Genomic DNA, 26,851 nt, shown 5'->3' with positions numbered 1-26,851 from the left:
CCATAGGTTAGACATCCTGATACAAAAAAATCTGACACATCATGGAAGTAAAAGTGGTCTAAATATCATCGTCTATTTCTCAAATATAAATATTATACTTTAACATAATATGAAAGATTGCATGTTGATGCAATGTAAGTCTTACTTCGGCAACAACAGTGCATTTCAATTTAACCTAGGAAGTAAAACTTCCGGTACATCAATGAACTGAACACAGTGCAAATGCAAATGTATGTAAATGGAAAATACAATTATAGTTATACAAAAGGATATGTTTCCATCACAGATTATTTGTTTTTGTCCAAATCAAATTAACTCAACTTAAAAGAACAGACAACATACCATATTTCATGCCATGGCAAGGTAGTGCAAGGAAACATTAAATTGTGGATTTTCTTTTAAATTCATAAATTATACATTCTTAAACATTGAGAAATTTTGAGTAGTGTCCTTATCTGCTTCACATACAAATTGTTTATAATTCCCCAGCCCCCATTGTATGCATGTATGTATGTATGTATATGTATGTATGTATGTATGTATGTAGTATGTATGTATATATATGTATGTATGTATGACATAACTATGTATGAATGAATATGTATTAGTTGAAGGGGCTATTTCACTTTAAATTTGGTGCAAATTACTTTGGCACTAAGCTTGTGCAAATATCAGCCTATATTTGTGACACATCCTTGTATAAAACTTACAATTCCAAACTGACGTTATCAAAGCTGATAAAGTGAGCTTGTATATTCTACAACTTCTACACTGCTAGAGAGTTAACTGTGTTTGATAAGGAAGAAGCTTTGAAGAAAGGACCGGACTTTGGGAAACCAGGTCGGTGAATCTCAGTTCCCAGGACATGCTGAAATTTTGGAAATAATGTTGAAATAGTGCAGTGCTATGATATCAAGAACACGAAACCATATTTGACCTTTACTATCACAGTTACAACTTTAAAGGTCTGCATCAAACAAATAATACATAGATGTTTTATGTTTGTTAACACCATACAATGTAGCACGATGGAAATGTTTCATCAAAAAGTCGCATTTTATAGTCCTCTTTCTGCACCGATAATATGCTATCTGAATTTAAACTCTGCCATTATTTCTTTAAGAAAACACCAGGACAATTTGAAGTCAGATGCAGTATTTTAATCACCTATACTGATGTATGTGTTTGATAACAATAGTGGTAAAAACAATTGATACATGGGGGATGTCAAGAAGGGGTCTTCACGATGTACAAACTTTTGAAAATTTGAAATCTAAATGACGTCATTAGGTGATACTTAGAACAACTGTCACATTTGAAATTGTTGCATGTACCCCTGTTTGTTTGTATCATTTTGAGTAACCTCCTTACCGGTCATTTTGTTAGCGACAAACTCCCCTACATCAGACCCCCTCCCCTTGTGTAAATAATGACGGCTCCCTAACGATAGGCCTTCCGCTTCGGTTTGAGTTTAATAGTTGGGTTTGGTTGAAGATTTTTTTTCCTTAACTTTCTGCTCTGAAATTTTTTTTTCTGTTTTTGACCACCCCCATAGTTTCAATGTTTACCTAGTGTCAATGTTTTACCTAGTTTCAAAATTTGTTGCTACATGCTACAGGTGAGTTTGTTTGAGTTCATTGTTTACTGGTAAAGGGTATTTTGGTCCTGTTTGCGTCGTTTTGGTACTGGCCAAATTTCGAACACACCCTTTGTCATGGGCAAAGTGAAAAACCCAGGCCAAGTAGGGCCTACTCGGGCCCTCTAGGTTGGCGATCTAAAATTTAAAGCGAATTCAGACACGTTGGAAATTCCCGCAGAGACCACAGTCCCAGAACTGAATAGATCACGAGTGTGACCATGCAGAGACTGAGTTTCGCGAAGCTTCATTGTGCCTCAGCTGGCCCTGTCGTGACGCAAGGGATCACTGCCAAAATTGTTTGCCGTCCGCGTGCGGGTAGGTTTTTGAACGAAATCTGAAAAACAAACACAGATCGTATGCTCGCAAATACAGTGCTTTGTGCCCTTATTCATTCGCAACGTCGCAGTACGTAAAATGTACATGTGCAACTCCTGTTGTAACAGACTGCAGTGTACCGTTCGTGAAGATCGATCGACCCGTTTAACAAGTTGATTTCACCCTAAAAGTTGTCAAGTTGGCGGAAGTGCATGAAATTGTTTTGGTCTCCATACAAGACGGATCGAAAACAATTCTTGACTGGTTTAGCTTCGAATAAGGAACGGAACTGAATTTCCATCAGCTTTTCCGCGATCCGCAATTGATCACGACATTGGATCTGCACCGGGACAAGCAGGTACCGCCGGTGAAATGTTCGTTGTTGAATGCTCCAAATAGTTCGTACGCAGTTGAAGTTGCTCTTACTTTGGACATTTTTTTTCTGCTAAAAAAGATTTGGTCATTTTATAAGTCCCGATTAGAATTCAGTTTTCAAATGAAAGCAATGCCATTCGGCATTCCTGTCTTGACAAGCATTTTAGTATAGCGCTGATCACTTAACGTCATTTTTCTTTTATTAATATGCAAAAAGTCACACTAATTCTTATGAATTTATGGCTCAGACTACAAGCTGCAATAACGACGCGCATGCAACAACAAAATTTGTCCGAATTTCAGGCAGCGGTATCCGATGTCGGGCGTGCAGTTATATTTAGTAAGGGACGGACCATTAGATTTTGAGAGGGGGTGGTCAAAAAAAGAAAAAAAAATTCAGAGCAGAAAGTTAGAGAAAAAAATCTTCAAACTAGTTTGCAAAAAAAAAAAAATAAATAAGAAGACAAATGCGTAAAAAAAATCTGCAAAAGTCTTTAAAATCTTGAATTTTTTTTAGATTTTACCGACAGGAAGCAACTTTCTGTATTTTTAGTACATCCTCCAGGCACATTTTTAATTTTAATTTATACATTTAGAGTGACTGTATCTCTTATACTGGAAGTTGTGATTATCTTATCTTTTCAGGACTTTTGTATTCTGATCACTTGAAAATTATAAAATTATAGAGCCTGTTTTCTACTTGTTTCCTGCGTACAAACCAAGCAGGTACACTAGGTAAAACATTGAAACTATGGTATGGTTGTCAAGACAGAAAGTTATATTTGCCTTTTAAGATCAAGGTAAACAGATGCAGGCCACATCAGGTTCATTTTTCACAAAACACACAAAAGGGTTGAACTTTGAAAGTTTCCGATAGCAATTACTGAATAAATCTGCATGAATAATCGTTTGTGTGTAGCAAATGCTGAATGACAATTATCTGAAGAATTTTTCCACCACAAAAAAGAGCATGATTTAAACAAATCTTAAGGGACTTATGTAGCAAATTTCAAAGAAATTGGACAAGCCCTTTCAGAGAATACAGCTTTTTTGACCATGAATGGCATAAATTGCCCTAAAAAGACAAATATTGAAATTTCACCACATCTATACACATCCAATCAATTTGGACATGCTGCTACAGAGAAATAGATGTTTTGATCAAAAAAGGGCAACAATTGCTCTAAAAACACAAATATGCAAATTTCACTATATTTTGCAAACAGCTTCTCAGCTTGTCAAAATCAATTGTAAATCATGAGATATGCATGATGTTTGGTGGTGTGAATGTGGGCATTTCACCACGCAGAAGAAAGGGAAGCCAGGAAACCAAAATAGTCAATTTTCAAAACTATAGGAAGCTACTGAGGAGCAAGAAGACCATGTTTCAGAGGAAGATGTGTAATCTGAAAAAAATGCTCCCCAAGTGCCACCAAATAACACCATTTTAATCTCTATTTTTCAAAAGCTCCAACGGCAGGAGGGGGGGCACCCCACCCCTGACCCCCCCCCCACCAAAATACTCCCCAAGTGCCACCAAATAACACCATTTTAATCTCTATTTTTCAAAAGCTCCAACGGCAGGAGGGGGAAAACCCCCCCTCCTGACCTCCCCCCCCAAAAATACTCCCCAAGTGCCACCAAATAACACCATTTTCATGTCTATTTTTAAAAAGCTCCGATGGCAGGAGGGGAAAACCCCCCTCCTGACCTCCCCCACAAAAATACTCCCCAAGTGCCACCAAATAACACCATTTTAATCTCTATTTTTCAAAAGCTCCAACGGCAGGAGGGGGGACACCCCACTCCTGACCCCCCTCCCCAGCAAAAATACTCCCCAAGTGCCACCAAATAACACCATTTTAATCTCTATTTTTCAAAAGCTCCAACGGCAGGAGGGGAAAACCCCCCCTCCTCACCTCCCCCCACAAAAAAACTCCCCAAATGCCACCAAATAACACCATTTTCATGTCTATTTTTCAAAAGCTCCAACGGCAGGAGGGGGAAACCCCCCTCCTGACCTCCCCCACAAAAATACTCCCCAAGTGCAACCAAATAACACTATTTTTGGAATATATACATTGGTTGATGTTTTCAACTTAACACAGCTCATGTACTTCACCGGGCGGCCTCCGCATTGAGTTGTGTGTTGTCTCTCCCCAGGACGATCTTTATGCATCTATCTTGCAACGTACGTATGTAATGCCAATTAAACTTATGAATATGGTGTGAGGAAAATTGTCAATATCGTTTTGCGTGTATGCTTCTTCCTGTACACAACAATATGACTGAATCTCGGGGTTTTTTTTATCGGGCCTAATACTTTTTCCAAAACGGTACACTACCATGTTTTTCTCCCTTGGACGTTAATTTCATATCCTCTGCTTTGTCAATTGTTGTAAGGTGATCTGTCCGGGATATTTAGCATTACCTTCTCACCTCATTTACACAGTTTTGCTCCACAGTCAATGGGGCTGTAGTCGTCTCCATAGTTTTGGTACGTCCACAGTCAATGGGGCAGTAGCTACCGGTATATGACTTCTTGTTCCAACCTTTTCAATGTAAAAGACGATGGCTATGACTGAGGAGATCGGTACAGACCGGGGGAGGAACAGAAAAAACACGGTGGACAAAAGAAGATAAGGAAGTCCTCCAAGTGTAGAGATAAGGGATGATCTTTGTAAGTAAGCCCAGTGTCGATTTATTCACCACAGCGCCCTCTAGTTGTGAACATATTCAAGCAACAAACGTCAATCCGAAGCAAGGCAAAAGCCTTGTTGCCTTAAGCGATCAGAAAATAAAACAAACAACTTAGTGGCTATGGGAGAAAAAGAATAATTTTGTGACCTATTGTTCCAACCTGTGATATTCAGGGTACTGTGATGTAAAAATTCGAAAACTTATGTACACATTTCTTTAAATCTTTGCAATACAACAGCATTTTATCAAGAACATTATTTGAGTAGTTAAGATGTGGATAAAGGTTTGACTGTGACTGTCTGGTTTGCCATTTGTTTGGCTAATTATAATCGACGAAGACACTGGCTTATATATAGCAAGCCTGTTTGTCTCTGTATTTTCAAGATTCAGATGAACTGGTACACGACTTGTTTTCTCGGCCACGATGAGTATCGTGGCTACGTCTGTAATATTGAGACGTGATCAAAATTATAATCATGGCCGAGAAAACTATCTGTTTTACAGTTTGAAAATTTGGCGATTTAAATGTTTTGAAGTTCCTTAATCATTTTATTTCTAGATATATTTCTACTCTTGTTGGCGGTTACTTATTTCCCTTTTCACAGTGGACCAGCAACTTCCATTTGTTTTATAAATATTCAATTCTAGGAAAACAAAGAAAAGGTTATTTTAATATCACATGGTCATATGTTGACATCTAAATTTATGTCCCAGCTTTACGTTGGTGACACTTTGATATTGTACTTTGGGAACTTGAAAACAGGTATGCAAAGCTTACAATTCGTGATAAGACGACTGAGATGTAAAATACATGCTGCTTCTGACATGAATTCAATTTCAGTAAAAAATTGCTGTATTTACGTAAAGTATATTCCCAAACCTAACAAAGTCCAGAACACGTGAACTGCATCAAGAATGGTGTCACAATCGAATTTACTCAGAAAGGTCGGCACAGATGTTCATTTCTGACTCACAACAATCCTCTTTTTCCCAGCCAACAGTCGGCGGCAATACAAAAAGATATATCCATCGTCTAATTATATCAAGTAGCTTGGTATTCAACGTAACGTGTTACATTGCGTTGGTATATTGCCCCTTGCTCAGGAATTCAGAGAGAGACATCGTGTGAAACTGACGAACTGCCAAAAACTTTAACGAAGTGAAGCTATAGTCGATGCAATATATCTGAGTATGCCGACAGCACTAAATTGAATATTATTTTAATTTAATCTAAGTACTATAATTTGATTAATCTTGAGATAAACTTATTACACAGTCAATTTCTTTCTCATTTTCCTTTAAGGGGACCCTTTTTATGCAATACTGACCCCAATATATTCTTACAATCAGTTTCTTTCATTGCCCTGTATTTGACAGTTTACTTTACAGGGCCAGTAGCTGTAACTTTACGATGATTTTATTTTATTTAAATATCAACTACAGTTTTTTGTTCTACCGCCCTCAGCATGTTGACATACAGTGTTGAGCTTGTCAACTCGGCCTGTATATGTGTAGACTGCATTGCTATCGTTGACATGTAAATTCCGGTCCGGTCTAGAATTAAAATGTGAACAATAACTTTGCATTTTACGCGTATAAACACCGTCTTTACAAGGTAAAAAGAGGGCGTTTCAACATGCCCTGGGAAGTAGATCGGGAACTTGAACAAAAATAGTGAAAAAATCTTCAAAAGTTACAGCTACTGCCCTTCAGGTTCCCATACTGCAGAATAAAAAAATCAAATGATGGCCAGAATTTAGGCTTTACAAGAAATAAGTCAGACAGAAATACGTTAGACTTACCTGACGATCAAAATCCTGAATTGTGATAAGAGGTCATGTAATGTTCTGACGAACATATGCAAAGCTGAATATCATCTATATTTAGTATCAATGCAATGCTTCAAGAACCAAATTAATATGATTCGAGCGAGCATTTTACAAAGTTTAATAGATTATGCCGATTACAGCTCATACGATGGAATTATTTAGCTTTATCTGATAGTGAACACAAATTAAGCTTAGGATGTAGCGTATAATTTTAGTCTTTCTTAATTGGTATATGTATCAATATTGAGACGCAATTCCTCCTTTGGTATTCAAGTTGGTTAAAGTATAAAATTTTTAGGGAAAATTAGTTTAACATTTCATACGCAACACCATGAAGTAACATTCGAAAATTATTTGATCTAACATCAAAGAATTGAATGTAGAGGCTATTTTTGTTACCTTTTCAATTGATTAAGATTTGCATTTACAATTGTAAGATATCCTTGGCACATTAATATTCATGATCTCTAAAACCGTCGCAAAACAGGTGTGCTCTGAAAATAAAACAGGTGACGTAACCAGAATAGAAGCTTACCCCTCAAAATCTATGATCTCAAACAAAATCGAAATCCAGAGTATTAATTTTTTGTTTGTAAGTTAATGCAGCATTTCTGAGTCTATACGTGTGCATGAAATGGCCGGAATGCTTGCAATCTCTAATCATTTACTTTAATGTGTAATATGGCATGACTGACTCTACAGGTCAACGTTGACGAAAACACAGTCCATATGGTTCACCACTTTTTGGCCAGTGCTCGAGATATATTTGCTTGCAACTAGTTTTACAAGGACAGTGTCACCTCTTGGGGTAGCGATAAATTAGGTTGCAGAGGAAATTATCGGAAGCGTCCTTGCTGAGAAAGGTATGTTCTGACTAACCATTTTCCTAAAATGCACAAAATTTCGATCGGTCCGAGACTTAAAACTTGATTGTTCCGTTAGTGTTATGTCTCGGTTTTGATTTTCAACTAAAGACTATGGAACTAAAGGAGAAAGAGCTAAAATATCCCCCAAATTAAAAACAACAACAAACAAACAAACAAACAAACAAACACAATTACCCATCCCCGTGTCAAAAGCTGTAACGCTTTACGAAACGACCGCTACTATAATCTTAAATTTACAGCTATATTTGAATCATTTGAAATAATGATGACCGAATCTTACGATTTGCTGTGCAGTGCGCGACTCTAATTTACTCCTGTATATCAATTGGATCTACTTGCAAACTAAACGGACTTGTTCTGCAGAGGGTGACAAGTTCAGTGTCACCTTGTCGATTAACTCATCTAGGTTGGTGTTCTTTTCGACAAAGGCACAGTGAAGTAAAAATATTGGCAATCTCGCAAAGACTTGACGATTTCATTTCTGTGTAGTTTAATTATCTTCTCCGATATCAGGTAGATGACTTGCAACTTCTGTCTTCATAAAATGGTTTCACAATCATGGATAAGATTAGTTACAGAAATTATATGACTCAATAAGTTCGTAAATAACAAAATGTAAACCTCCAACAGCCTCGCTTGAGTGCGCTGGTTACTAGCTTTATCTAAAATTGATTAACTTGATCAAACTTTCAGAGAAACCTATTTGTCGCAAAGATTCCATGCGGTGAGTTAGATAGGAACTGTTAATTTAAAGAAGAGTGATAACCCTCTCGAAATTCTTGACATAACTAAGAACTTGTATTCTGGTACTGTGTAGAAATCATCTGAATTTGGTCATCTTGGACTGTAAGTGAATCTTTCGTTTGAAAATTTTTAGTCCACAAATTATGAAGGATCCGATTTTTGAGAAACCAGGTCTGCGATTTCTTTTAAAAAAGAGTCAACATAAGTATTTCTGAGAAGCAATGGATCCGACATATCAATAGGAAGACAATTAGCATTGACTTGGTGAAATATTGTTAGCATGAGGTTGTCATAAAACTTTGGAAAATGAAGTTGCTTTCAGGAAAGTAAGAAAATTTAAACACGAAATACTAGTAGTCTCATTGTGCTTGTTTTGGCATAGTTTATCAGAGTAGATAGTGACGGAATATGACTACAAGTCACAGATCGAAAATCATATACGCTTATAAGAATCTTGTCATTGAACACAGAACAATGACAGGAAATGAAGGGGACCATGGAAAATTGGATTCTAAAGTATAAACTGCAGTCATTTTCTAGTGTAGAGCTATGGTAACGTTTGTTTTTCCCCAAAATACTGCTATTTATATCATTGCTCAACGTCTACATGTAAAATCCGTCCTGCTTCATCCTAAAACTCGTGACCTTTTTATGAAACAGGTGGTATTTGCATTTCACAATTCATAAAAATAGTTCTGCTATCATTTCTTCTATGTTCATTGGACTGGACTCTTTAGCTGAAGTAGATAAATCGTACTCGCACGACTGCAAAAAAAACTGATTTTATGTCATGCTGCTTTCACATAATATCCTCAAAGTAGCCGTGGTCATGCAAATAATTTGGAATAATCAGTATTACAAAATATCACGCAAACACAAATATAGCGTTTTTTTCGCTCTAAGATCATATCCTCGCCATATTTAGGTTGTGTAACAAGATTCAATGACCTTAGCCTGAAACAATTAGCATATCGGTTTTTAAATAGCTCTCCCTGTATTCATTCCATATATGGACACTGTTCCGGCACATTTTCTCATAAACGACTGAAGCAAGGATCCAGTAACAACAGTTGTAGTCGCGTCATACTCAAGACAGTTTTTTTTTCTTTCACCTGCCAAGCAGCTTGTTTTACAAAGTGAGTATTTTCAATCATTACGTTCTACAATCACCCTATGGAGTAAATTTAACTTAATTTTATTTGAAACCGAAGTAATTTTACATGCATCAGGTTAGCATTCATATGTACACTTTTTATGTGACATGCAACTTTTTGTTCGTGATAGTGGATCATACAAAAGATTATCATTGTTATTGTCGTTCTTGTTTTTGTTTTTGTTGTTGTTTTATAGTTGTTGTTGCACTTGTTGGGTTTAACTTTGCAAGGTATAACCATAGTCTAGATATAGTCTATTTTGATAGCGGAGAGGGGATAACTGTGTGGAGACGTGCAAATCAGTCTTTTACGCCTAAACATGTCACAGTTTGTTACAAAAATATGTAAATTCCCATAAAATATGATTCTGATCAATCATTCAATGGGAACGACCCTGGGCGTTCAAGTTTGATCGGGATATCAGATTACTTGACGGGATCCATTGCACGTCACAACGAAAATGACCAAACAATATATGAATGCAGAAACTGTTGAACTTTTCTCCTGACATTTAGACTCATATTATACATATCTGTGAAATAAATAAATGCAGTGACCATTTCCATCGAGAAACGTCATTTACTTCAGATCACAATGGGGACCGAGAATAGGGAGCCAGTTTATTTGCTCACTTAATTTGAAAGTGTAAACATCACACAGACATAATTTCGACGCGTTTTTCGTATCACCCAGACATTCGTCCTTTTCTCCTTGTCTGGGCTTTAACGTTTTCGACCGTCAATATTTGTAATAACGTGCGACTGATTTCGTCTTAAAAGCTATGTAAACTGCCGTACTGGTTCCCTTGTACGTTGTATAAAATGTATGGAAGTCAGAAGTTCGGTAATCTGGGGTACACTCTTTAGATTTGTGACATCTTCGAGTTTAGCTTCTTTCCGTAGTTGAAAAACAACATGCCCATCGTGTATTTCTGCAAACGCCCTCTCTTTAGATATGAAAAGTTGCATAGATTAGGAAAAGATTTAATATATCTAAATAAAGCACACCTCTATAATTGTTTATTCTCTAAGTTCTTTTACACATCTTGAACAGACAGTTAGCAGTGCCATGACTTTTTCCCGACTGCAGAACGTTTGACCACGGTAAAGTAAATTGCCAAGGCCTGTGCGTCATCTAGCTATTCACTGATAGGGAATGATGAGGAAGATAAATGACATTATCCGTACTGCGAGTGAACATTAAGACACGCTAATCTAAGATACAGTTACTTACCATAGGAAATAATCAGAAATTATTCCAGGGAACTAACTGAAACGCTTCTGCTAACGTTACTTCTTGTAACAACTTTGATTATGACCAGTGACAAGAAGACAAACTAGGTCTTGTTTTTCATCATTAATGTAACAAAAATTAATCCTTAGAGAGCACTTATTCTTTCTTTTGCATACACATTCTGTGTATGGGATCATACTTGACTTTTTGCTTAAAAGAAGCGTTTTGATCAGAAGACCAACATCTTCATTTTATTCGAACTCTGTCGGTTATTTACATTCACAGGAATATCTGAACCTGAAGACTCAGATCAATTCAGGAACCAGACAGCGATGGGTTCAGCTGTATCGTCTTTACTACCAGATTACGTCATCTATATCAAGACTGGTGATGTGAAGGGCGGCGGTACAGACGCCGCAGTACACTTGATTCTCTACAACGAAGATGGCAAAAAATCACGTGAGATCCTGCTGAGCGATCCATTCGGGTGGAACTTTGAGCGCAACCAAACAGATCGGTTTTACATCAGAAACATGCATGATTTGGGAGAGATTGCGAAAATCGAAGTGTGGAGAGATGTGTGGTTTGGTGACGATTGGTACCTTGACAGTGTAATTATCGAAGATTGGCGCCGAAAAGATAAATACCCATTTCCGGTTCATCGCTGGGTGACAGACTGTCACCTTCTTATCGAGAAGTACGACTGTTTTTTGCCCATGATGGAACCGAATCCGGTTCAAAGACAAGAAGAGTTGGATTTTAACAAAAGGCAATACAATTTTGGGCCCGCTAATCAAGGAGCACCAATAATGGTATGTATTTTCATACGTCTGACATCGATGACTGCGAATTAACTTGCACGACCATTTTGAAACTCATGTTGTCCGAAAGACAATAGTAAAATCTTGCCGTCGGGAAAACCTCGCCTAAACGGTCTTCATCACGTTTAAGGGACTAGAGCTGTAACTTTGGTAATATTTACATATGCATTTTGTTCTCTAACGTAGAATGGACCATGGCAACAACATATCCTGACTCAAATTCTTTGCAATACCTTCTGGTCTACAGCTTATTACTTTGAAGCTTATTGAATTATGAACTTTTCACCGTCTTATTTAAGCTGAAATTGAAAATATAGTTTTCCCCATAGAGAAAACACAGGAGGGGCAACCATTTTGAATTTAAACTGTCAATTGAACGATAGGTGACTTGTTTCTCAAATTTTGCACGGTGACCCCTGATTTCATTCTTAATTCTAAGTAGTTTAAAGATGTCTTAATTCTCTATGTTACAGGTTGAAACGCTCCCAAAGCACGAAGAATTTTCTTTCGCCCATCAGGTAATTAAAAGAATGCCGGGAAGTTAAGCTATTATATCTCCAGCCTATAAAAAATCATCAATTAGCTCTGGACCATAGCTTTATGATTTAAAGATTAATTAAGATGTAGCACGTCGAGGTCGAACTTTTCATTGACAATATTCCGCTATATTTATTGGCTTTCTATTTCAAACTGAAAGACTGACGTTAATATATGACGGTGAATATCCGTTTTACTCGAAAATTTATAAAAGTTAATCAAGTAGAGAATATCAATTTCTTTACCAAAGTATGTCTTTTCTGTCTTCCTAAACGGTCAACAAATAAAACTGATTTTTCTCGCCATTCAAAAAGTATTATATATCTATATATCTATATATCTATATATCTATCTATATATATATATAATATATATATATATATATTTATATATATATATATATGTATATATACTTGAGACCCCTCGAATAAAATATGAAAGGAATCACAATTTTAAGAGATGCGATAAGAATTAGTTGAAATACATAGGTATTTTCATGCACACGTGATATCAAACACTGTCCATTTGCAGATGGATCTCAACAAGCAGTTGATGCAAAGTATACTGAAAACAAAAGTTACATTTATGATGTCAAAACCATGGACAACTCTTGATTGTTTGACCAATGTCTACAGTGAATATTTCGTCTTACCAGAGGTAATTAAACGCAATTTTGTAGTTGCCATTGTTTTACTTTATTGCACCAGAGTGACATTTGATCTCAAGAAATTTGAGCTGAACAGACACACCAACAGAACACACATACATATGAAAACAGACACACTAACAGAACACACATACATGTGAAAACAGACACACCAACAGAGCACACATACATGTGAAAACAGACACACCAACAGAACACACATACATGTGAAAACAGACACACCAACAGAACACACATACATGTGAAAACAGACACATCAACAGAACACACATACATGTGAAAACAGACACACCAACAGAACACACGTACATGTGAAAACAGACACACCAGCAGAACACACGTACATGTGAAAACAGACACACCAGCAGAACACACGTACACGTGATAACAGACACACCAACAGAACACACATACATGTGAAAACAGACACACCAACAGAACACACATACATGTGAAAACAGACACACCAACAGAACACACATACATGTGAAAACAGACACACCAACAGAACACACATACATGTGAAAACAGCACACCAGCAGAACACACATACATGTGAAAACAGACACACCAACAGAACACACATACATGTGAAGAGGGACAGACCAACAGAACACACATACATGTGAAAACAGACACCACAACAGAACACACATACATGTGAAAACAGACACACCAACAGAACACACATACATGTGAAAACAGACACACCAACAGAACACACATACATGTGAAAACAGACCCACCAACAGAACACACATACATGTGAAAACAGACACACACAACAGAACACACATACATGTGAAAACAGACACACCAACAGAACACACATACATGTGAAAACAGACACACCAACACAACACACATACATGTGAAAACAGACACACCAACAGAACACACATACATGTGAAGAGGTACAGACCACAGCATTGAATCTCTAGTCGTTGTAAACCGCTGTACAACATATGATACAATCACACATGATTCGTTGTAGGAAATTGTATTGTGCATCGTAATTGAAAAATATCCAAATATTCAACATTTTATTTTCCATTTCTTTATGATCTATCTAGGTCAATCTGCTTTGAATTCTAGTCTCGCTCAAAGTCGCTTCAAATCATCATAATTGTAGGCATTTACAAACACTTTAAGCGTTCCCATAATTTTAATTTTCTCAGTCGTATGCAACATGGAAAGAAGACTGGCACTTTGGGTCACAAAGACTCCAGGGATGTAATCCATGCGTCATAGAGCTGTGCAAAGAAATACCAAAAAAGTATGTCAAAACATGCACTTAATACCTCGCGTTGGTTTATCATGTGAGATAGATGTGATAGAGTTGAAGCTGTCGCCGCTAGAGGGTTCACATGATGGGTCTGTGAGATAGATGTGATAGAGTTGAAGCTGTCGCCGCTAGAGGTTTCACATTCTGTTGTCCATCGGTAACGCGGTCGAATGGGACTTCCCAAAGTCTATGAAATAAACATTTAAATGACGTCGACGCAACAGCTTTATTGACTGAAATACTGAAATGCCAATTGACTACAATTATAATACTTCAAGTTCGGAGAACATTTCTTCGCACACAGTCGTGTTTAATAAAGTGGATCGCACTTTTCGACGACAAATGGTTTACTAGTGTAAACTGAGAGGGGACTGTCATACACCTGTACACGTTCTCACTGTCCCCTATTAGCAATGCAAATGGTTTGGTAAAGCCCACATAGTTGAAGTAAAACACCTGATAGTCGACGAAGTGACACTATCTTCTAAAATGAAAATTTAATCCAAATTGACAACGTCTTTACTCCAGGTTTGCCGTTACAAACGAAATGGTAAAACCAATCATGGAAGACATGACACTTGAAGAATGTATCGCTCAGAAAAGACTCTTCATCGTGGACTACAAACGATTGAAGGACTTACCAACAACAACATCGAAAGTGGTAAGGTTTGAAACGGACACATTTAACTTAGATGAGAACTGACGTCAACTTGAATGGTTTTGATGGTGAAATCATCATGAACGTTGTGAACATAGTTCAAGTTCAGTGAAATTGCTACACAGTAAAGTTGAGCCTGGCTGGCTGGCTGCAACCCATACAGGTTGCAAGCAAATGTAGTCCACACGTATGCATGTTTGTCTTGTTTCATATATTTCTTAAACAAGCCCATGCAGATTTATGTTCACTAAAATTATATCGACAATTTTTCCTGTACTTAAGGTGGTGTGTGCACCCATTGCATTGTTCTTTATGAACAAAGAGAAAGTGCTGATGCCCGTGGCAATTCAGTTGTTCCAGGACGCAGGTCCAGATAATCCAGTAAGTTTAATAAGCAGAGGAATTTCTAGTAAATATAACTCCACAGCCAAAAAAATGTAAACTCCATAATAATATTTGGAATAGTTTTAGGAGTGTTCTCCCCGAATACGAGTGTATACGTCAGTCATAGATAAACTGTATCACTTCGATTCTTGTAACGCCTTTGCAAAAAAAAATCAAAAACGATATATAATCGTAAAAAGTACATGAACAAGTCACTTTTAATTGTTCATCTAAAGTAGTATTACAATGTCACCAATAACAAACCGTTATCCTTGTGTAACCATGCTGTTACGGTATGAAACATTCTCATTTTAAATCGAACTCTGACTTCCTGACAAACTTTGTCGCAGGTGTTTCTCCCAACTGACCCACAGTACACATGGATGCTTGCTAAGATGTTCTTCAACAATGCGGACGCATCGGTTCACGAGTCGGCTGTTCACCTCGCATTCACTCATATCCTGATCGAGACATTTTCTCTAGCAGTCAATCGGAATTTGTCTCCATCACACCCTATTTTCAGACTGCTGGCACCTCACTTGAAATATGTAATGGCAATAAATCAGTAAGTGTTCACACTTTATTTTGTGTATTCTATGCATATCAACGGAAAGTAAAAATATAACGTAAAAGGGCGAATTGTCGCAAAACGTGCCACTGTAATTGACCTCTTATACCTTGGTTCCATGAAACAGCTTCCAACAAAATTTTAAATTGTATCTTGTAAGCTCGTGAAAATGATAGCAATGTAATAGTCACGTGATATACACGATCGTTGAAACAATTTTCGAAGTATTTTGCAGAAAATAATGAAGATAAGACCTCTGATTTTAACTTAGATAAAAACCATGTCCAGTTATAAATTGTGATCAATATCTCCGATCAAATGCCTTTAGGTCACCACTGTGGTTTGAACCCATTGTTTTCTATGGTAAAGTTGGACCTCTAGAGAGGGAAATGGGAGTGGAAGCTTTAAATATCATAAATGTCTCTTTCCCTCCAACAGTTCAGCAGTAGAGATTTTAATTTCCCCAAATGGATGGATAGACAGAGCGATGAGCGTCGGCCGAATCGGTATGCTGGAAATTATTCGCCGAGAATGGAAGAACTGGCGATTTGATATCAACGGTGATTTACCGACCAGCCTTAAGGCGCGTGGTGTGTATGACCCCGAGGTCATACCTGATTATCCTTTCAGAGATGACGCCATGCTGATTTATGACGCCATCAAAAACTACGTCAGCGCTGTCGTTAAAGGCCATTACAGTGAGTAGTATCATGGCTGTGTTTTTATTACATCTATGGTTATATCAATATATTGAATTAGTCCAGGAGCTTTTGCTAAAGGAAGGCTGTATTGCCATGTCTTGGCAAGTCTTTCCGACAAGGCAAGATACGAAGATGAACCCGTGCCCTTTCAATGGTGTAAATGTGTCGTCGGGAATGGAACATTGATGATGGGTTGCTGACTGGACCAGAACTCAATTTAAAGAATAACATCGGAACTTGCCCATGTGGGCATACAGGATATGCTGATAAGTTAAATAAAAAACACCTCTACGTGATCTTGGGCGTAGATAAAAAATGTACTTTACAAATAGACACAGAACATTCGAAAGTACATCGTCAAGAGTTACAGCCATGAATCTTTGGGCTTTTTATTTTATTTATAATTTACGGCAAACCATGATGACTGAAACAGCTGCACTCTCCGTAAGGCGCGTGGATGTTTCAAATAAAAGCTTCGTCTTTATCTGTAAATCTTACCATTTCTTATCATCTTTGAAATCATAGAAACTTCCGAGAAGGTTGCCGAAGACATAGAAATACAAAACATGGCTGAAGAGTTATGTAGTGAACCGCCAGAAGGGCTTGGCGTAAAGGTAGGACACACAGACACCTGTTGATGCAAACTTGGCAATCGCATTTCGATGTCAGAAATGAAATCAACTAGCAAGATAAATGCATTCTGTCCTTATTTTTTAACATCTACTTTCGTGTATTGTAATTATCACATCGTTTTAGTTCATCTTATGTCCGCGTTCGAAAAGCAACTTCAACTTTGTGTAACCTAATGATTACAGGTGACCTTTACCACCTTGCTCCTGTAATCATGGAAACGTTTTCAGATGAAGAGGATTTAAAGTTTCTTGTCGATTTCAGGGTGTTCCAGGAGATGGCAGTTTCACTTCATGGGAAGATTAGATTACTGTACTCACATTCATTATATTTAACTGTACAGTCGGTCATTCGGCAACGAATTACACCCAATACAATGAGTATGCTTTCCCGCCAAATTATCCAGCTTATCTACGTGGTAAACCACCAAAAACCAAGGTCAGTATAAAATATTGCTAAATTTTTGGCTTGAAACAACTAACATAGTCATTCAACTGTACATTTTTATCCTTCTAATTTTCACCACGACAGAAATGATGAAAACAAACGAATAAAGCCTTGGTCATACTGCCTCTACAAAGATGAGATCAAAAGCAATGATACTACGTATAGTTTGTCATTTACATTACACATATGGAGCATTCATAGCAATGACAACTGTAGTTCCAAGTTTTTGCCTTGTAAGAAATAAAACCGGGATTCTTTTCGCCCTAACATGATAATTCCTTGACAGTGTCTTATTAATATGTTTTATTTTTCTCACTTCAGAAGATTATTTGATATCGTTGAGAATTGCTCTTTTAATAATCTACAGAAGGTTGCCTTACATTATACAAGACATCTGGATTATACAGTCTTGCCGAGCTTGAAATAGATCGCACAGAAACTATCCGTACAACAGCTTCGTTGCAATTTTCAATCCACACTTTGTTACTATTAAAGGTATACAGTCACCTGTAATCTAAATATGCCCATATATGGTCAAAGGGGTGTTCCCTGGTATTCAAAATGCCCATGTGAGGGCGTTGTTTTTAAAAGAAGCCACCCGCTTAAAATCTGTGATTGGTTAGATTTTCTCTTTCCATGGTAACTTTGGCAAAATTGGAACAGGTGACAGTATACATTTAAGGTTTTTGTCATATTTTGGAACGATACTCCTACCCCACAGGAAGTGTTAACGGAGAGTGATGTCCTTGACCATGTACCAGTGAAGGAGATGATGTTGAATATTATGGCGATGACGTATTGCCTCAGCGCTCCAAGTGCTGATACATTGGGTAATAGTGCAGTTACAACACAGTATGACTCCATTGGTGTCAATGCCTATCAGAAGTAAGGGTCTTATTGACTACAATAATTGAAAGTATAATGTACTGAAGTTTGTTGAATTTTTAAAAAATTAAAAAGCCATTTATAGGATAAGCTCTTCTAAATTTAGAGAGGAAAGCGTGGCTGTTTTGGTAGGCACTTTCATTTCTTACGCGAGGAGTCACGTTTTTACCTGCTCAAAGTTCCTGTGTGGTAAATGTTTGAAGGCTAATAGTTTTAGTTTTTAGTTTTGGCCTTTAATTCTTCAATCTTAAGATGGTGGACCTATTTTCTAGAAAACTTACTAAACTTACTAACAAAAATTACTACAAAACCAGTGACCTCTATCAAGGTCCATGTGTAAAAATATGACAATAACTACTGACCAATTTTCACGATTTTGCATGTATTAAAAATAATTACACAACGTATAAAATTAAAAATGAATTCACTTCAGGAATTAAACATTATTTAATGTTTTAATATTACTCATCAGATTTCTTGAAGAATTGGACGAAATCGGACAAGTGATCGACGAGCGCAATGAGACAAGAAGAAGAAAGTACCCATACTTGCAACCAGCTAGTGTTGCCAATTCCATCAACATTTAGAACGCGAATATTGATGTATTGGACTGGTCTGATACTCTCCAAAGCGAATATTGATGTATTGGACTGGTCTGATACTCTGCAACGCGAATATTGATGTATTGGACTGGTCTGATACTCTGCAACGCGAATATTGATGTATTGGACTGGTCTGATACTCTGCAACGCGAATATTGATGTATTGGACTGGTCTGGTACTCTGCAACGCGAATATTGATGTATTGGACTGGTCTGATACTCTGCAACGCGAATATTGATGTATTGGACTGGTCTGATACTCTGCAACGCGAATATTGATGTATTGGACTGGTCTGATACTCTGCAACGCGAATATTGATGTATTGGACTGGTCTGATACTCTGCCTATTCTTCCGGTCCACTTTGCCGCTGACTGTGTTTTAGAGAATTATGTTAAGCTTTGTATTTGCAGTTTATGTCATGTATCATGGAAATTGGCCAGTTTCAGAGGCTCTACATTTGTTGTGCGCATGCTCCTTCCAGCACATTTTGAAACAAAGAATTGGGTTATCAGATGGAACCTTTGACCCTTTGGAAGCTGTCAATCGTTTATATATTCAGAACATTGCAAGTTGGAGAAATAGCATGAGATAGCATTCCTATGAACTATTAGCCTTCAGTTTGAAATGCAAAGTGCAAACCCGTTATAAGAAAATCGCAAAAGTCTAGCTTGCTATCGCAGAATCTCTTGATATTTACAAAACATACAGTAGCTAGCTTATGCGGCAATACTTGCTAATACGTTTTATTAAACTTAACATACTTTAATCAAATCTATGTTCATAAAAGTGAGAAGGTAGTTAGTTGGAACATTTCAGGTGAAGACGTATAAATTGACATAATATCCACTCTCTTATATTTAGAAAAGTTTTCAACAGGCGTCCTTGAAATGTTCAAGGTTCCACATCAAATGTTACGAACACAATCAATATAATTGCCCCGGAGGCTGTCAAAGTTCATCATCTCACAATTTTGATTACATTACATTCCGGCTCAGCTTCTCACTAGATAATAAAAAAGTTTATCAAAAATTATATGCAAGGCTTTAGTGTTGAAGATGATCAATATTACTATGATCCATCAAAGTCAAGTTATAATTTTGATGGAAGAAGATTGAGTTGTACTTTGTTCGAATGTAACAATTATCAATTTTTTTATGAAACGATGTCTTGAAAACAACGTGCACATATCATACTTCATCGATTGACAATTCTATTGAAATCACAATACTACCTACATTGTATTTACTTGAATTATTTCAGAGGATTGTCAAATATGAAGTTTATTGGGAGTTTATTTTTAGTCTTTTTACCGTTAGTACTGTTGGGTTTTATGTGCGAATCTATTTAAAATAGAAATGCAAATTTGAATGAAATAAAATTTCAAGTCAAGATCTTTACATACTTTTTACAAACAATGTCAGTTTTCAAGAAATATTCCTATTCTGTAACCACAATGATATTAAAATGGGTAACCCTGATGGAGTTTACACCCCTTCTCCAGACCATCCCTTAAATCAACAGCACCGATAGCGTTATACAGCTTCAAGCACTATTTCTACGCATATATTGATAATACTGTCAGATCACATGATTTACATGGATACCACTTGATTCGTTCATTTATGGAAAGCATTGAAAGTCTAGCCATTGATACAAATAAATCATGTTAGAAAACGATTATCACTTGTCATATTGCATTATTTTTCTGAAATAGACTTGATGACCCAGAGGGATGGTGAAGTGACTCAAATTTCCTACATTTCGAGACTAACATTCGTTAACAGTGTAATTTTTATTTTCACCGGTAATAAATTTAAACGCATATTGCATTACGATTTTCTTTGCATAAAAGATAGTTTCACATTTCTGTAAAGATGCACGTGACGAGACTGGGCAAAAAATGAAGAAAATCTCACTTGTCATTGAAAATGAGTACTATCCCCTTTTCACTGAGTCATCGAAATAATGAGTGTTAGAATGTCATCAGCAATATATTATGACTAATTATTTTCAAATTTATGCAAAACAAAATAATCATTTTGAGTGATAACAGATTTTATCATTTGAGTGATATCAAGCCTTTCCTGTTCATAATGTTGACTAGTTACCATGCTTCGAACATCCATTAAAGTACAAAGTTAATTTTCCGATCACACTATTACTCTTTACTGGTGTCGACCTTCAAGATTCGACGACATCCCAACCAAAACTCTACTCTTTCTGTTTGCACATTTCTAGGTTTCAACACTGGCCCTGGACTGTGGTTTAGAGATGCTTGGGTCACGTTTTTGGATTCATCATTCAACAAATTCAGAGTCCAATCATTCATTGAATCATCACGTAAAGTATTGGCGAGTCATGTCACTGTTGACTTGAAATCTCAAAATGTTAGAAGTTGATGCGTGGATACTTTTCCTCGTATTAACTTTACCTCCATTCAAAGTAATCAAAATCGACATGAATCTCAGAGAACAATTTGTAAATATCGTAAAACGATCATCAAATGCTATTATTTGTTATATTTCTTGTAGTATCATCATTGTAGCGTTGACATCGTTTGGATCTCTGCACAGCGATGTGTTGTGTTTACAGGAACCAGGTCGATGTTTGTAAGCCGAGCCAACTAACTCTTTCTATGTAATTATCATACAGAGTTTTTACACATGGATAAAATGGCGATTATAACTTAGCTGTAATATAAAACAATGTAAATAAAACCAATTGAATTATTTTCCACTTCACTCAATTGCCCAAAATACTAGTAGTCCAAATGACGCTAATAGCAATTCTTTAAATTACTAAGGCATCGGTCAATTTGTCGCAAATTATTGAGTTTGAGCGAAATATATTTGCCTGTGTTTCTGACCACACACAGCATTCAGAGTTTCGCTAGTCACTGGACAACACCCAAGGTACAATGTTACCAGCGCTTGATGTGTGGTACACATATGGTCAATCCGTATGGTCAAGTCGATGAACGGGCATCAGTCAAAAATTCGAAATAAGTAGCTGCAATGTTTCATGTCAGTCCTTGCAGCTACAGATGCAAAAAAAATCTGAGCTCGTTCAGGGAACGATGCAGCGCATCGAAAGAAAGCTGTGAATCTCAAAATTCCGACTGTTGTGTACTCATTTTAATTTTGTTGCTCGTGAACTTGACTTCTTGGAGAATCAATCAATCAAACAGTAAAGTAGAAGTTGATATTGCGCCAAAATACAGAACAGTGCTTTGTGACACTTTATGGTTTGACCGCACTGTACGCTCTGCTGAACAGATGAGTTTCCAAGCTGGTTGAATCTCTGATGTAAAGTGGGAGTGAGTTCCGATGTGGCCGGCCATTAGACACGTATGGCTGGCCACTGGACCCTTGACGGTGAATCGCAGGTACACTAACGATTTGGGACTTCACAAAAGCAATTTATTTGCAATCTGTGAGCAGTTTAGTTATTTTGGTATGCACAGAATGAAATCGAGTTGATTTCGGCCGAAAATAGAAAAGGTAGTTTTTCGTGCGCGGTCCAAATCGGGACCGCGGTCGCCGTGTTTTCCTGTGAGAGTCAGCAGGGCTGTGGTTAGTCTGGCAGAGACCACAGGCGCTCCGTAGCTGGTTAGTCTGCTAAGTAGATCGATTTTCGGCTCGATTTATCGATCCCGTAGTCGATATGCCCGCCACTGCAACCTAAATACTCACAAGGTGTGCACACAATCACTCAAAAACACACCACCCGATTTGTCTACTGGCCGTGCGCTCACACTAAATATTCAGAACTACATTCCCATATACCTAGTTGGATCACAAATTTAACCATCTCCTCGAAAATCATGCCAAAGAGCATGTTACTCGCGTCATCTTGAAGAAATCGGCCGTGTTTTGAGATCAAGCGGGGTGAAATGCAATCTGCAGAACGATTCTACCATATGATGTAATTTTTTCCACTGCTGATTGGCTAATCAAGGGCCAAAACAAAGGTCACTGCAAGACGTCACTGGCGAAGTACAGTTGAACCAATCAGCAGTGGAAAAAATTACGTCATATGGTAGAATCGTTCTGCAGGCTGCATTTCACCCCGCTTGATCTCAAAACACGGCCGATTTCTTCAAGATGACGCGAGTAACATGCTCTTTGGCGTGATTTTCGAGGAGATGGTTAAATTTGTGATCCAACTAGGTATATGGGAGTGTAGTTCTGAATGTTTTGTGTGAGCGCACGGCCAGTAGACAAATCGGGTGTGTTTTTTGAGTGATTGTGTTGCACACCTTGTGAGTATTATGGTTGCAGTGGCGGGCATATCGACAACGGGATCGATAAATCGAGCCGATAATCGATCTACTTAGCAGACTAACCAGCTAAGGAGTGCCTGTGGCAGAGACCCTGGGATTCGCGTTCTTCCTTGTTGGAAACACGCGCCCTTCAGAGATGCGACGCGAACCCAGGCCGGTGTCTAGCAGCGCGTGCTCACAGCAGGCCCATCGTCATCAGCATCGTGGGCGCGCACAAAACAAGGCACAGCGACTGTGGAGAGTCTAGGCTGTGGTGAGAGGTCGTATAAGGCCGGGAACACACAGTATGACACGCCGGGCTTATCTGAGGACCTCAGTGAACAAGTGGTAGTATAATTCTGGAGCAGATCATTGAACATGTAGGTGTATGGTTGTAAATAGACTTGAAAGTAAACAGCAGAATTTTGTATACAATGCAAGATCCGAGGTACATGAATATTCCACATTGATAAAGAAAGGTCATTAGCATAGATTTTAATACCGAAACAATGCTCATTAATGTAATCTGCATATTTGAATATCATTATACCTCGCATCTTGCACTAATAGGAATTTTGTAGTCAATCCTAAAGGGAACAAGTAACCAATGCAACTTGATGAGAAATGGAGAGATTCAAGTGATTGATTACTCTAGCAGCGGTATACTGAGCTCGTTCAGTGTAGTAGACATGCAGTATTATCTAGCGGTCCATATTGAAGTGAGTTACAGTGGTCAAGGTATTAAAGTTTGACAGGTATCTTTAGTGATGTACCGTCGAGTGGACCCAGTCTGATGACTATAGATAGTTTTACCAGTGTACTTTATGTGATCTCTAAACACGTGGTCACTGTCAAAGATGACGTCAATGTTTGGAGCTGATGAAACACTTCATATCATCATTGCATATGAGGAAACACTCTCCTCAATCAGGAACAAAAGCTCTCACCGATGAGGTGCGACGAAGATTTCGCTCGTTACAAGAATACAACTATAGATGTTGTTTACAAGTCCGCCAAAAGAGCAATGTTCAAACCCCCCGCCCCCGAATATGAACAAGCCCTCCCCTTACTTACCTTCTTAAAGCTTACAAATATTAATTACAAGACAGTGATTTTCAAGTAGACGCTACGTCGACATACACCGGCAAACTAAGGACTGTGTCTTATCATTGCATTAGATATCTCACTATTGACAAATATCAACTGTGGTTAGTGAATGGAAGGGAACTGAGGGCAAAAATCAGGTAAATCTCACATCTGTGCAACTTATCCTGGTATATCGATCAAACTGACACTTGTCTCTGTCATAGGGAAGGACTTCGGCAAGTAGGACCATTAAACGTCTTTCCATGGAACATATTCGATGCATCACGAATTAGCAACCGCCCCAAAGCAAAACTAATGTTTTAAAGTTTGTGGACAAAAGTGATTGTTAATTCTTGTTAGAACAAATTCATAGGTGTTCAGGATCGTTAGCACATCAAATGCACGACAGTACCACACCTCAAACCTCTTCCACAGTATCTGTCGTGATTCGTCGATTTATGGTCACGTGATATCCCTCATTTTGGCGCTCTAAAATGTAAAACGCAAATATCAGAACTTGCCCGAATTAGAGCCTAATGCCCAGGCCTACGGCCTTGTGAAACACGCCCTCCCAGCCAGATGATAATAGAAGGTATTACAACTCCACCTCTTACCGAAGGATGACTGGGCTCTTACGTGACATTCATCGTCTAGTCTAATCATTGCAACAATGACAATTACATCGGGAAGTGCACAAATTGCAAATGTACATCGCATACTTTTACACATTTGATTCTACTTTGCTCACGTTATCAAAGTTCACACACTGATAAGCACTAAAAGATGCTGCCAGTAATTGGTACATGGGGTCAAACACTTTCTGCAAATAAGTCTTCACTATTTGCAGCTATTTCTACTGTTTTTACTTTGTTTTCTCTAACGCAGGTATGAAAATTCAGAGAAAATGCTAGACTTGGTTAGCACTTATATGACTTTTTGATGACTAAAGGACAACACTTTCTCTGGATTTTATCACCAGGGTTGATGAAAATGAAGGCCAAAAATGCTACAAGCAGCCGTCAGCAGTCTACTACACACACTGTAATCATACTATGAGTACGAGCATACCATACTTTGCACGTTGCTCAGCACAGGTAAGTTAGTGATATTTGCTGACGCCAGTTTTAACCATCAAAAGTAAAAACTTATTTACCTTTTCATGACAGCATGCAAGTCATTTATTAAAAATGTAATTTTCTACATCATTTTTGCCAGCTGACAAGACCAATCTGAGTATAGATAAGCATATGAACATTAACCGTAGATTTTCGGCTGAAATACATACAATGTAAGCACAACAGACAGACAAACGTAAAGGCCTGTGTTGGCACTTGATTGTCTCATCAGAAAATTCACCCAAAGATTACAATTTCCATTGAAAACAAAAGGCTATCACACCTCAATAATCCTCTTACAGACTAGAACAAAGCGATCCCAGTGATCTCAAAAAAGGCCTTTAAGTGACTCATGCATTAGACACTTTGGCTACCCAATGTATCTCAGGCACTCGGGGCGCTAAGATTGCAGCAAATTCTAGGACCAACAAGTCGCATGGCTGCTATACAATATTGTATGCGCCGATTTAGATAAAATATCGCCATTGACCTCGTTTCAGCATAAAATCATCGAAAAAAGTTGATGATTAATATGATTAATGATGTTTATTATAATACAATTCTTCTCTTTATACCATTTAATGGACAAAATTCGCTTTTAAAGCTCATTTTTGGTAAAAGACAAAATGGCAATTCCCGCTTACTTGCCCGACAGATTTTCCAAGTTTATTTCAACACTGTCTCTCAACAAGGAGGGACTCTGTTTCATTTAGCATTGATCTGCCGAGACTAAAGGTGATGATATAAGTTTTATGCTGAATTGTCAAAGGTATTTAAAGTACTGTGTTTTCGAAGATTGAAGCAAAGAGCTCGATTGATTGACTGACTTTGCAACAAATATGCGTATATCAGAATTTAATTTTATTCGAACAGATGTTCTACTGCCGTTCAGAGACGCATGCAGATATTGAACCCGCACTATATGCAATAGTTTCTACTTGTTATGGAAAAAGCGCAGGATATTTCACCCCGTAAACTTGCGTGTCGACACGCAACATCAGTTTTTCGCATCAGATGAAAGCGTGCAACACCAGTATGGCTTATAAATATAGAACCATGCTAGCACAGGATTTAAAATAGAAGCCAATGTTTGTAACAATTTGGCTCACTTAATACGCAATATGAACAATGCAATTCGGAAAAAAAAATTATAAAGATTCTGAAATATTAAATTTTTTATCGTAAATTTTATATTCAACACAAACGTTTGTACCAGAGAAACATTAAAAACTACAGATGAAGCATACATATCATGCTAATTCTGATCACGTGTTCCATTGCGATAAATATTTATAGCTTTAAAATTGTTTGCATATTTATGCGTTC

General features: G+C 37.6%; 1 protein-coding gene across 4 annotated transcripts; it reads left to right on the top strand.

The window, feature by feature from the left end:
* Positions 1–699: 699 nt before the first annotated feature.
* On the top strand, positions 700–20,740 carry LOC139130741 (polyunsaturated fatty acid 5-lipoxygenase-like). Of its 4 annotated transcripts, XM_070696525.1 has the most exons (14): positions 7,530–7,721; positions 9,540–9,625; positions 11,162–11,688; positions 12,171–12,215; positions 12,766–12,891; positions 14,080–14,177; positions 14,715–14,847; positions 15,127–15,225; positions 15,579–15,793; positions 16,235–16,494; positions 17,023–17,111; positions 17,392–17,565; positions 18,296–18,459; positions 18,932–20,740. In XM_070696525.1, the coding sequence occupies exons 3-12, from the start codon at positions 11,209–11,211 to the stop codon at positions 17,431–17,433; spliced, it is 1,587 nt and encodes a 528-aa protein (XP_070552626.1). In that variant the 5' UTR covers positions 7,530–7,721; positions 9,540–9,625; positions 11,162–11,208; the 3' UTR covers positions 17,434–17,565; positions 18,296–18,459; positions 18,932–20,740. The 4 variants fall into 4 exon arrangements, with proteins under 4 accessions (XP_070552627.1, XP_070552626.1, XP_070552628.1 ...); XM_070696526.1 differs by lacking the exons at positions 7,530–7,721; positions 9,540–9,625 and adding an exon at positions 700–840; XM_070696527.1 differs by lacking the exon at positions 9,540–9,625.
* The last annotated feature ends 6,111 nt before the right edge of the window (positions 20,741–26,851 follow it).

Source organism: Ptychodera flava, chromosome 4, assembly GCF_041260155.1.
Source record: "Ptychodera flava strain L36383 chromosome 4, AS_Pfla_20210202, whole genome shotgun sequence".
NCBI lineage: Eukaryota > Metazoa > Hemichordata > Enteropneusta > Ptychoderidae > Ptychodera > Ptychodera flava.
Note: the sequence above shows the minus strand (reverse complement) of the source record. Positions and strands in the feature narration are given on the sequence as shown.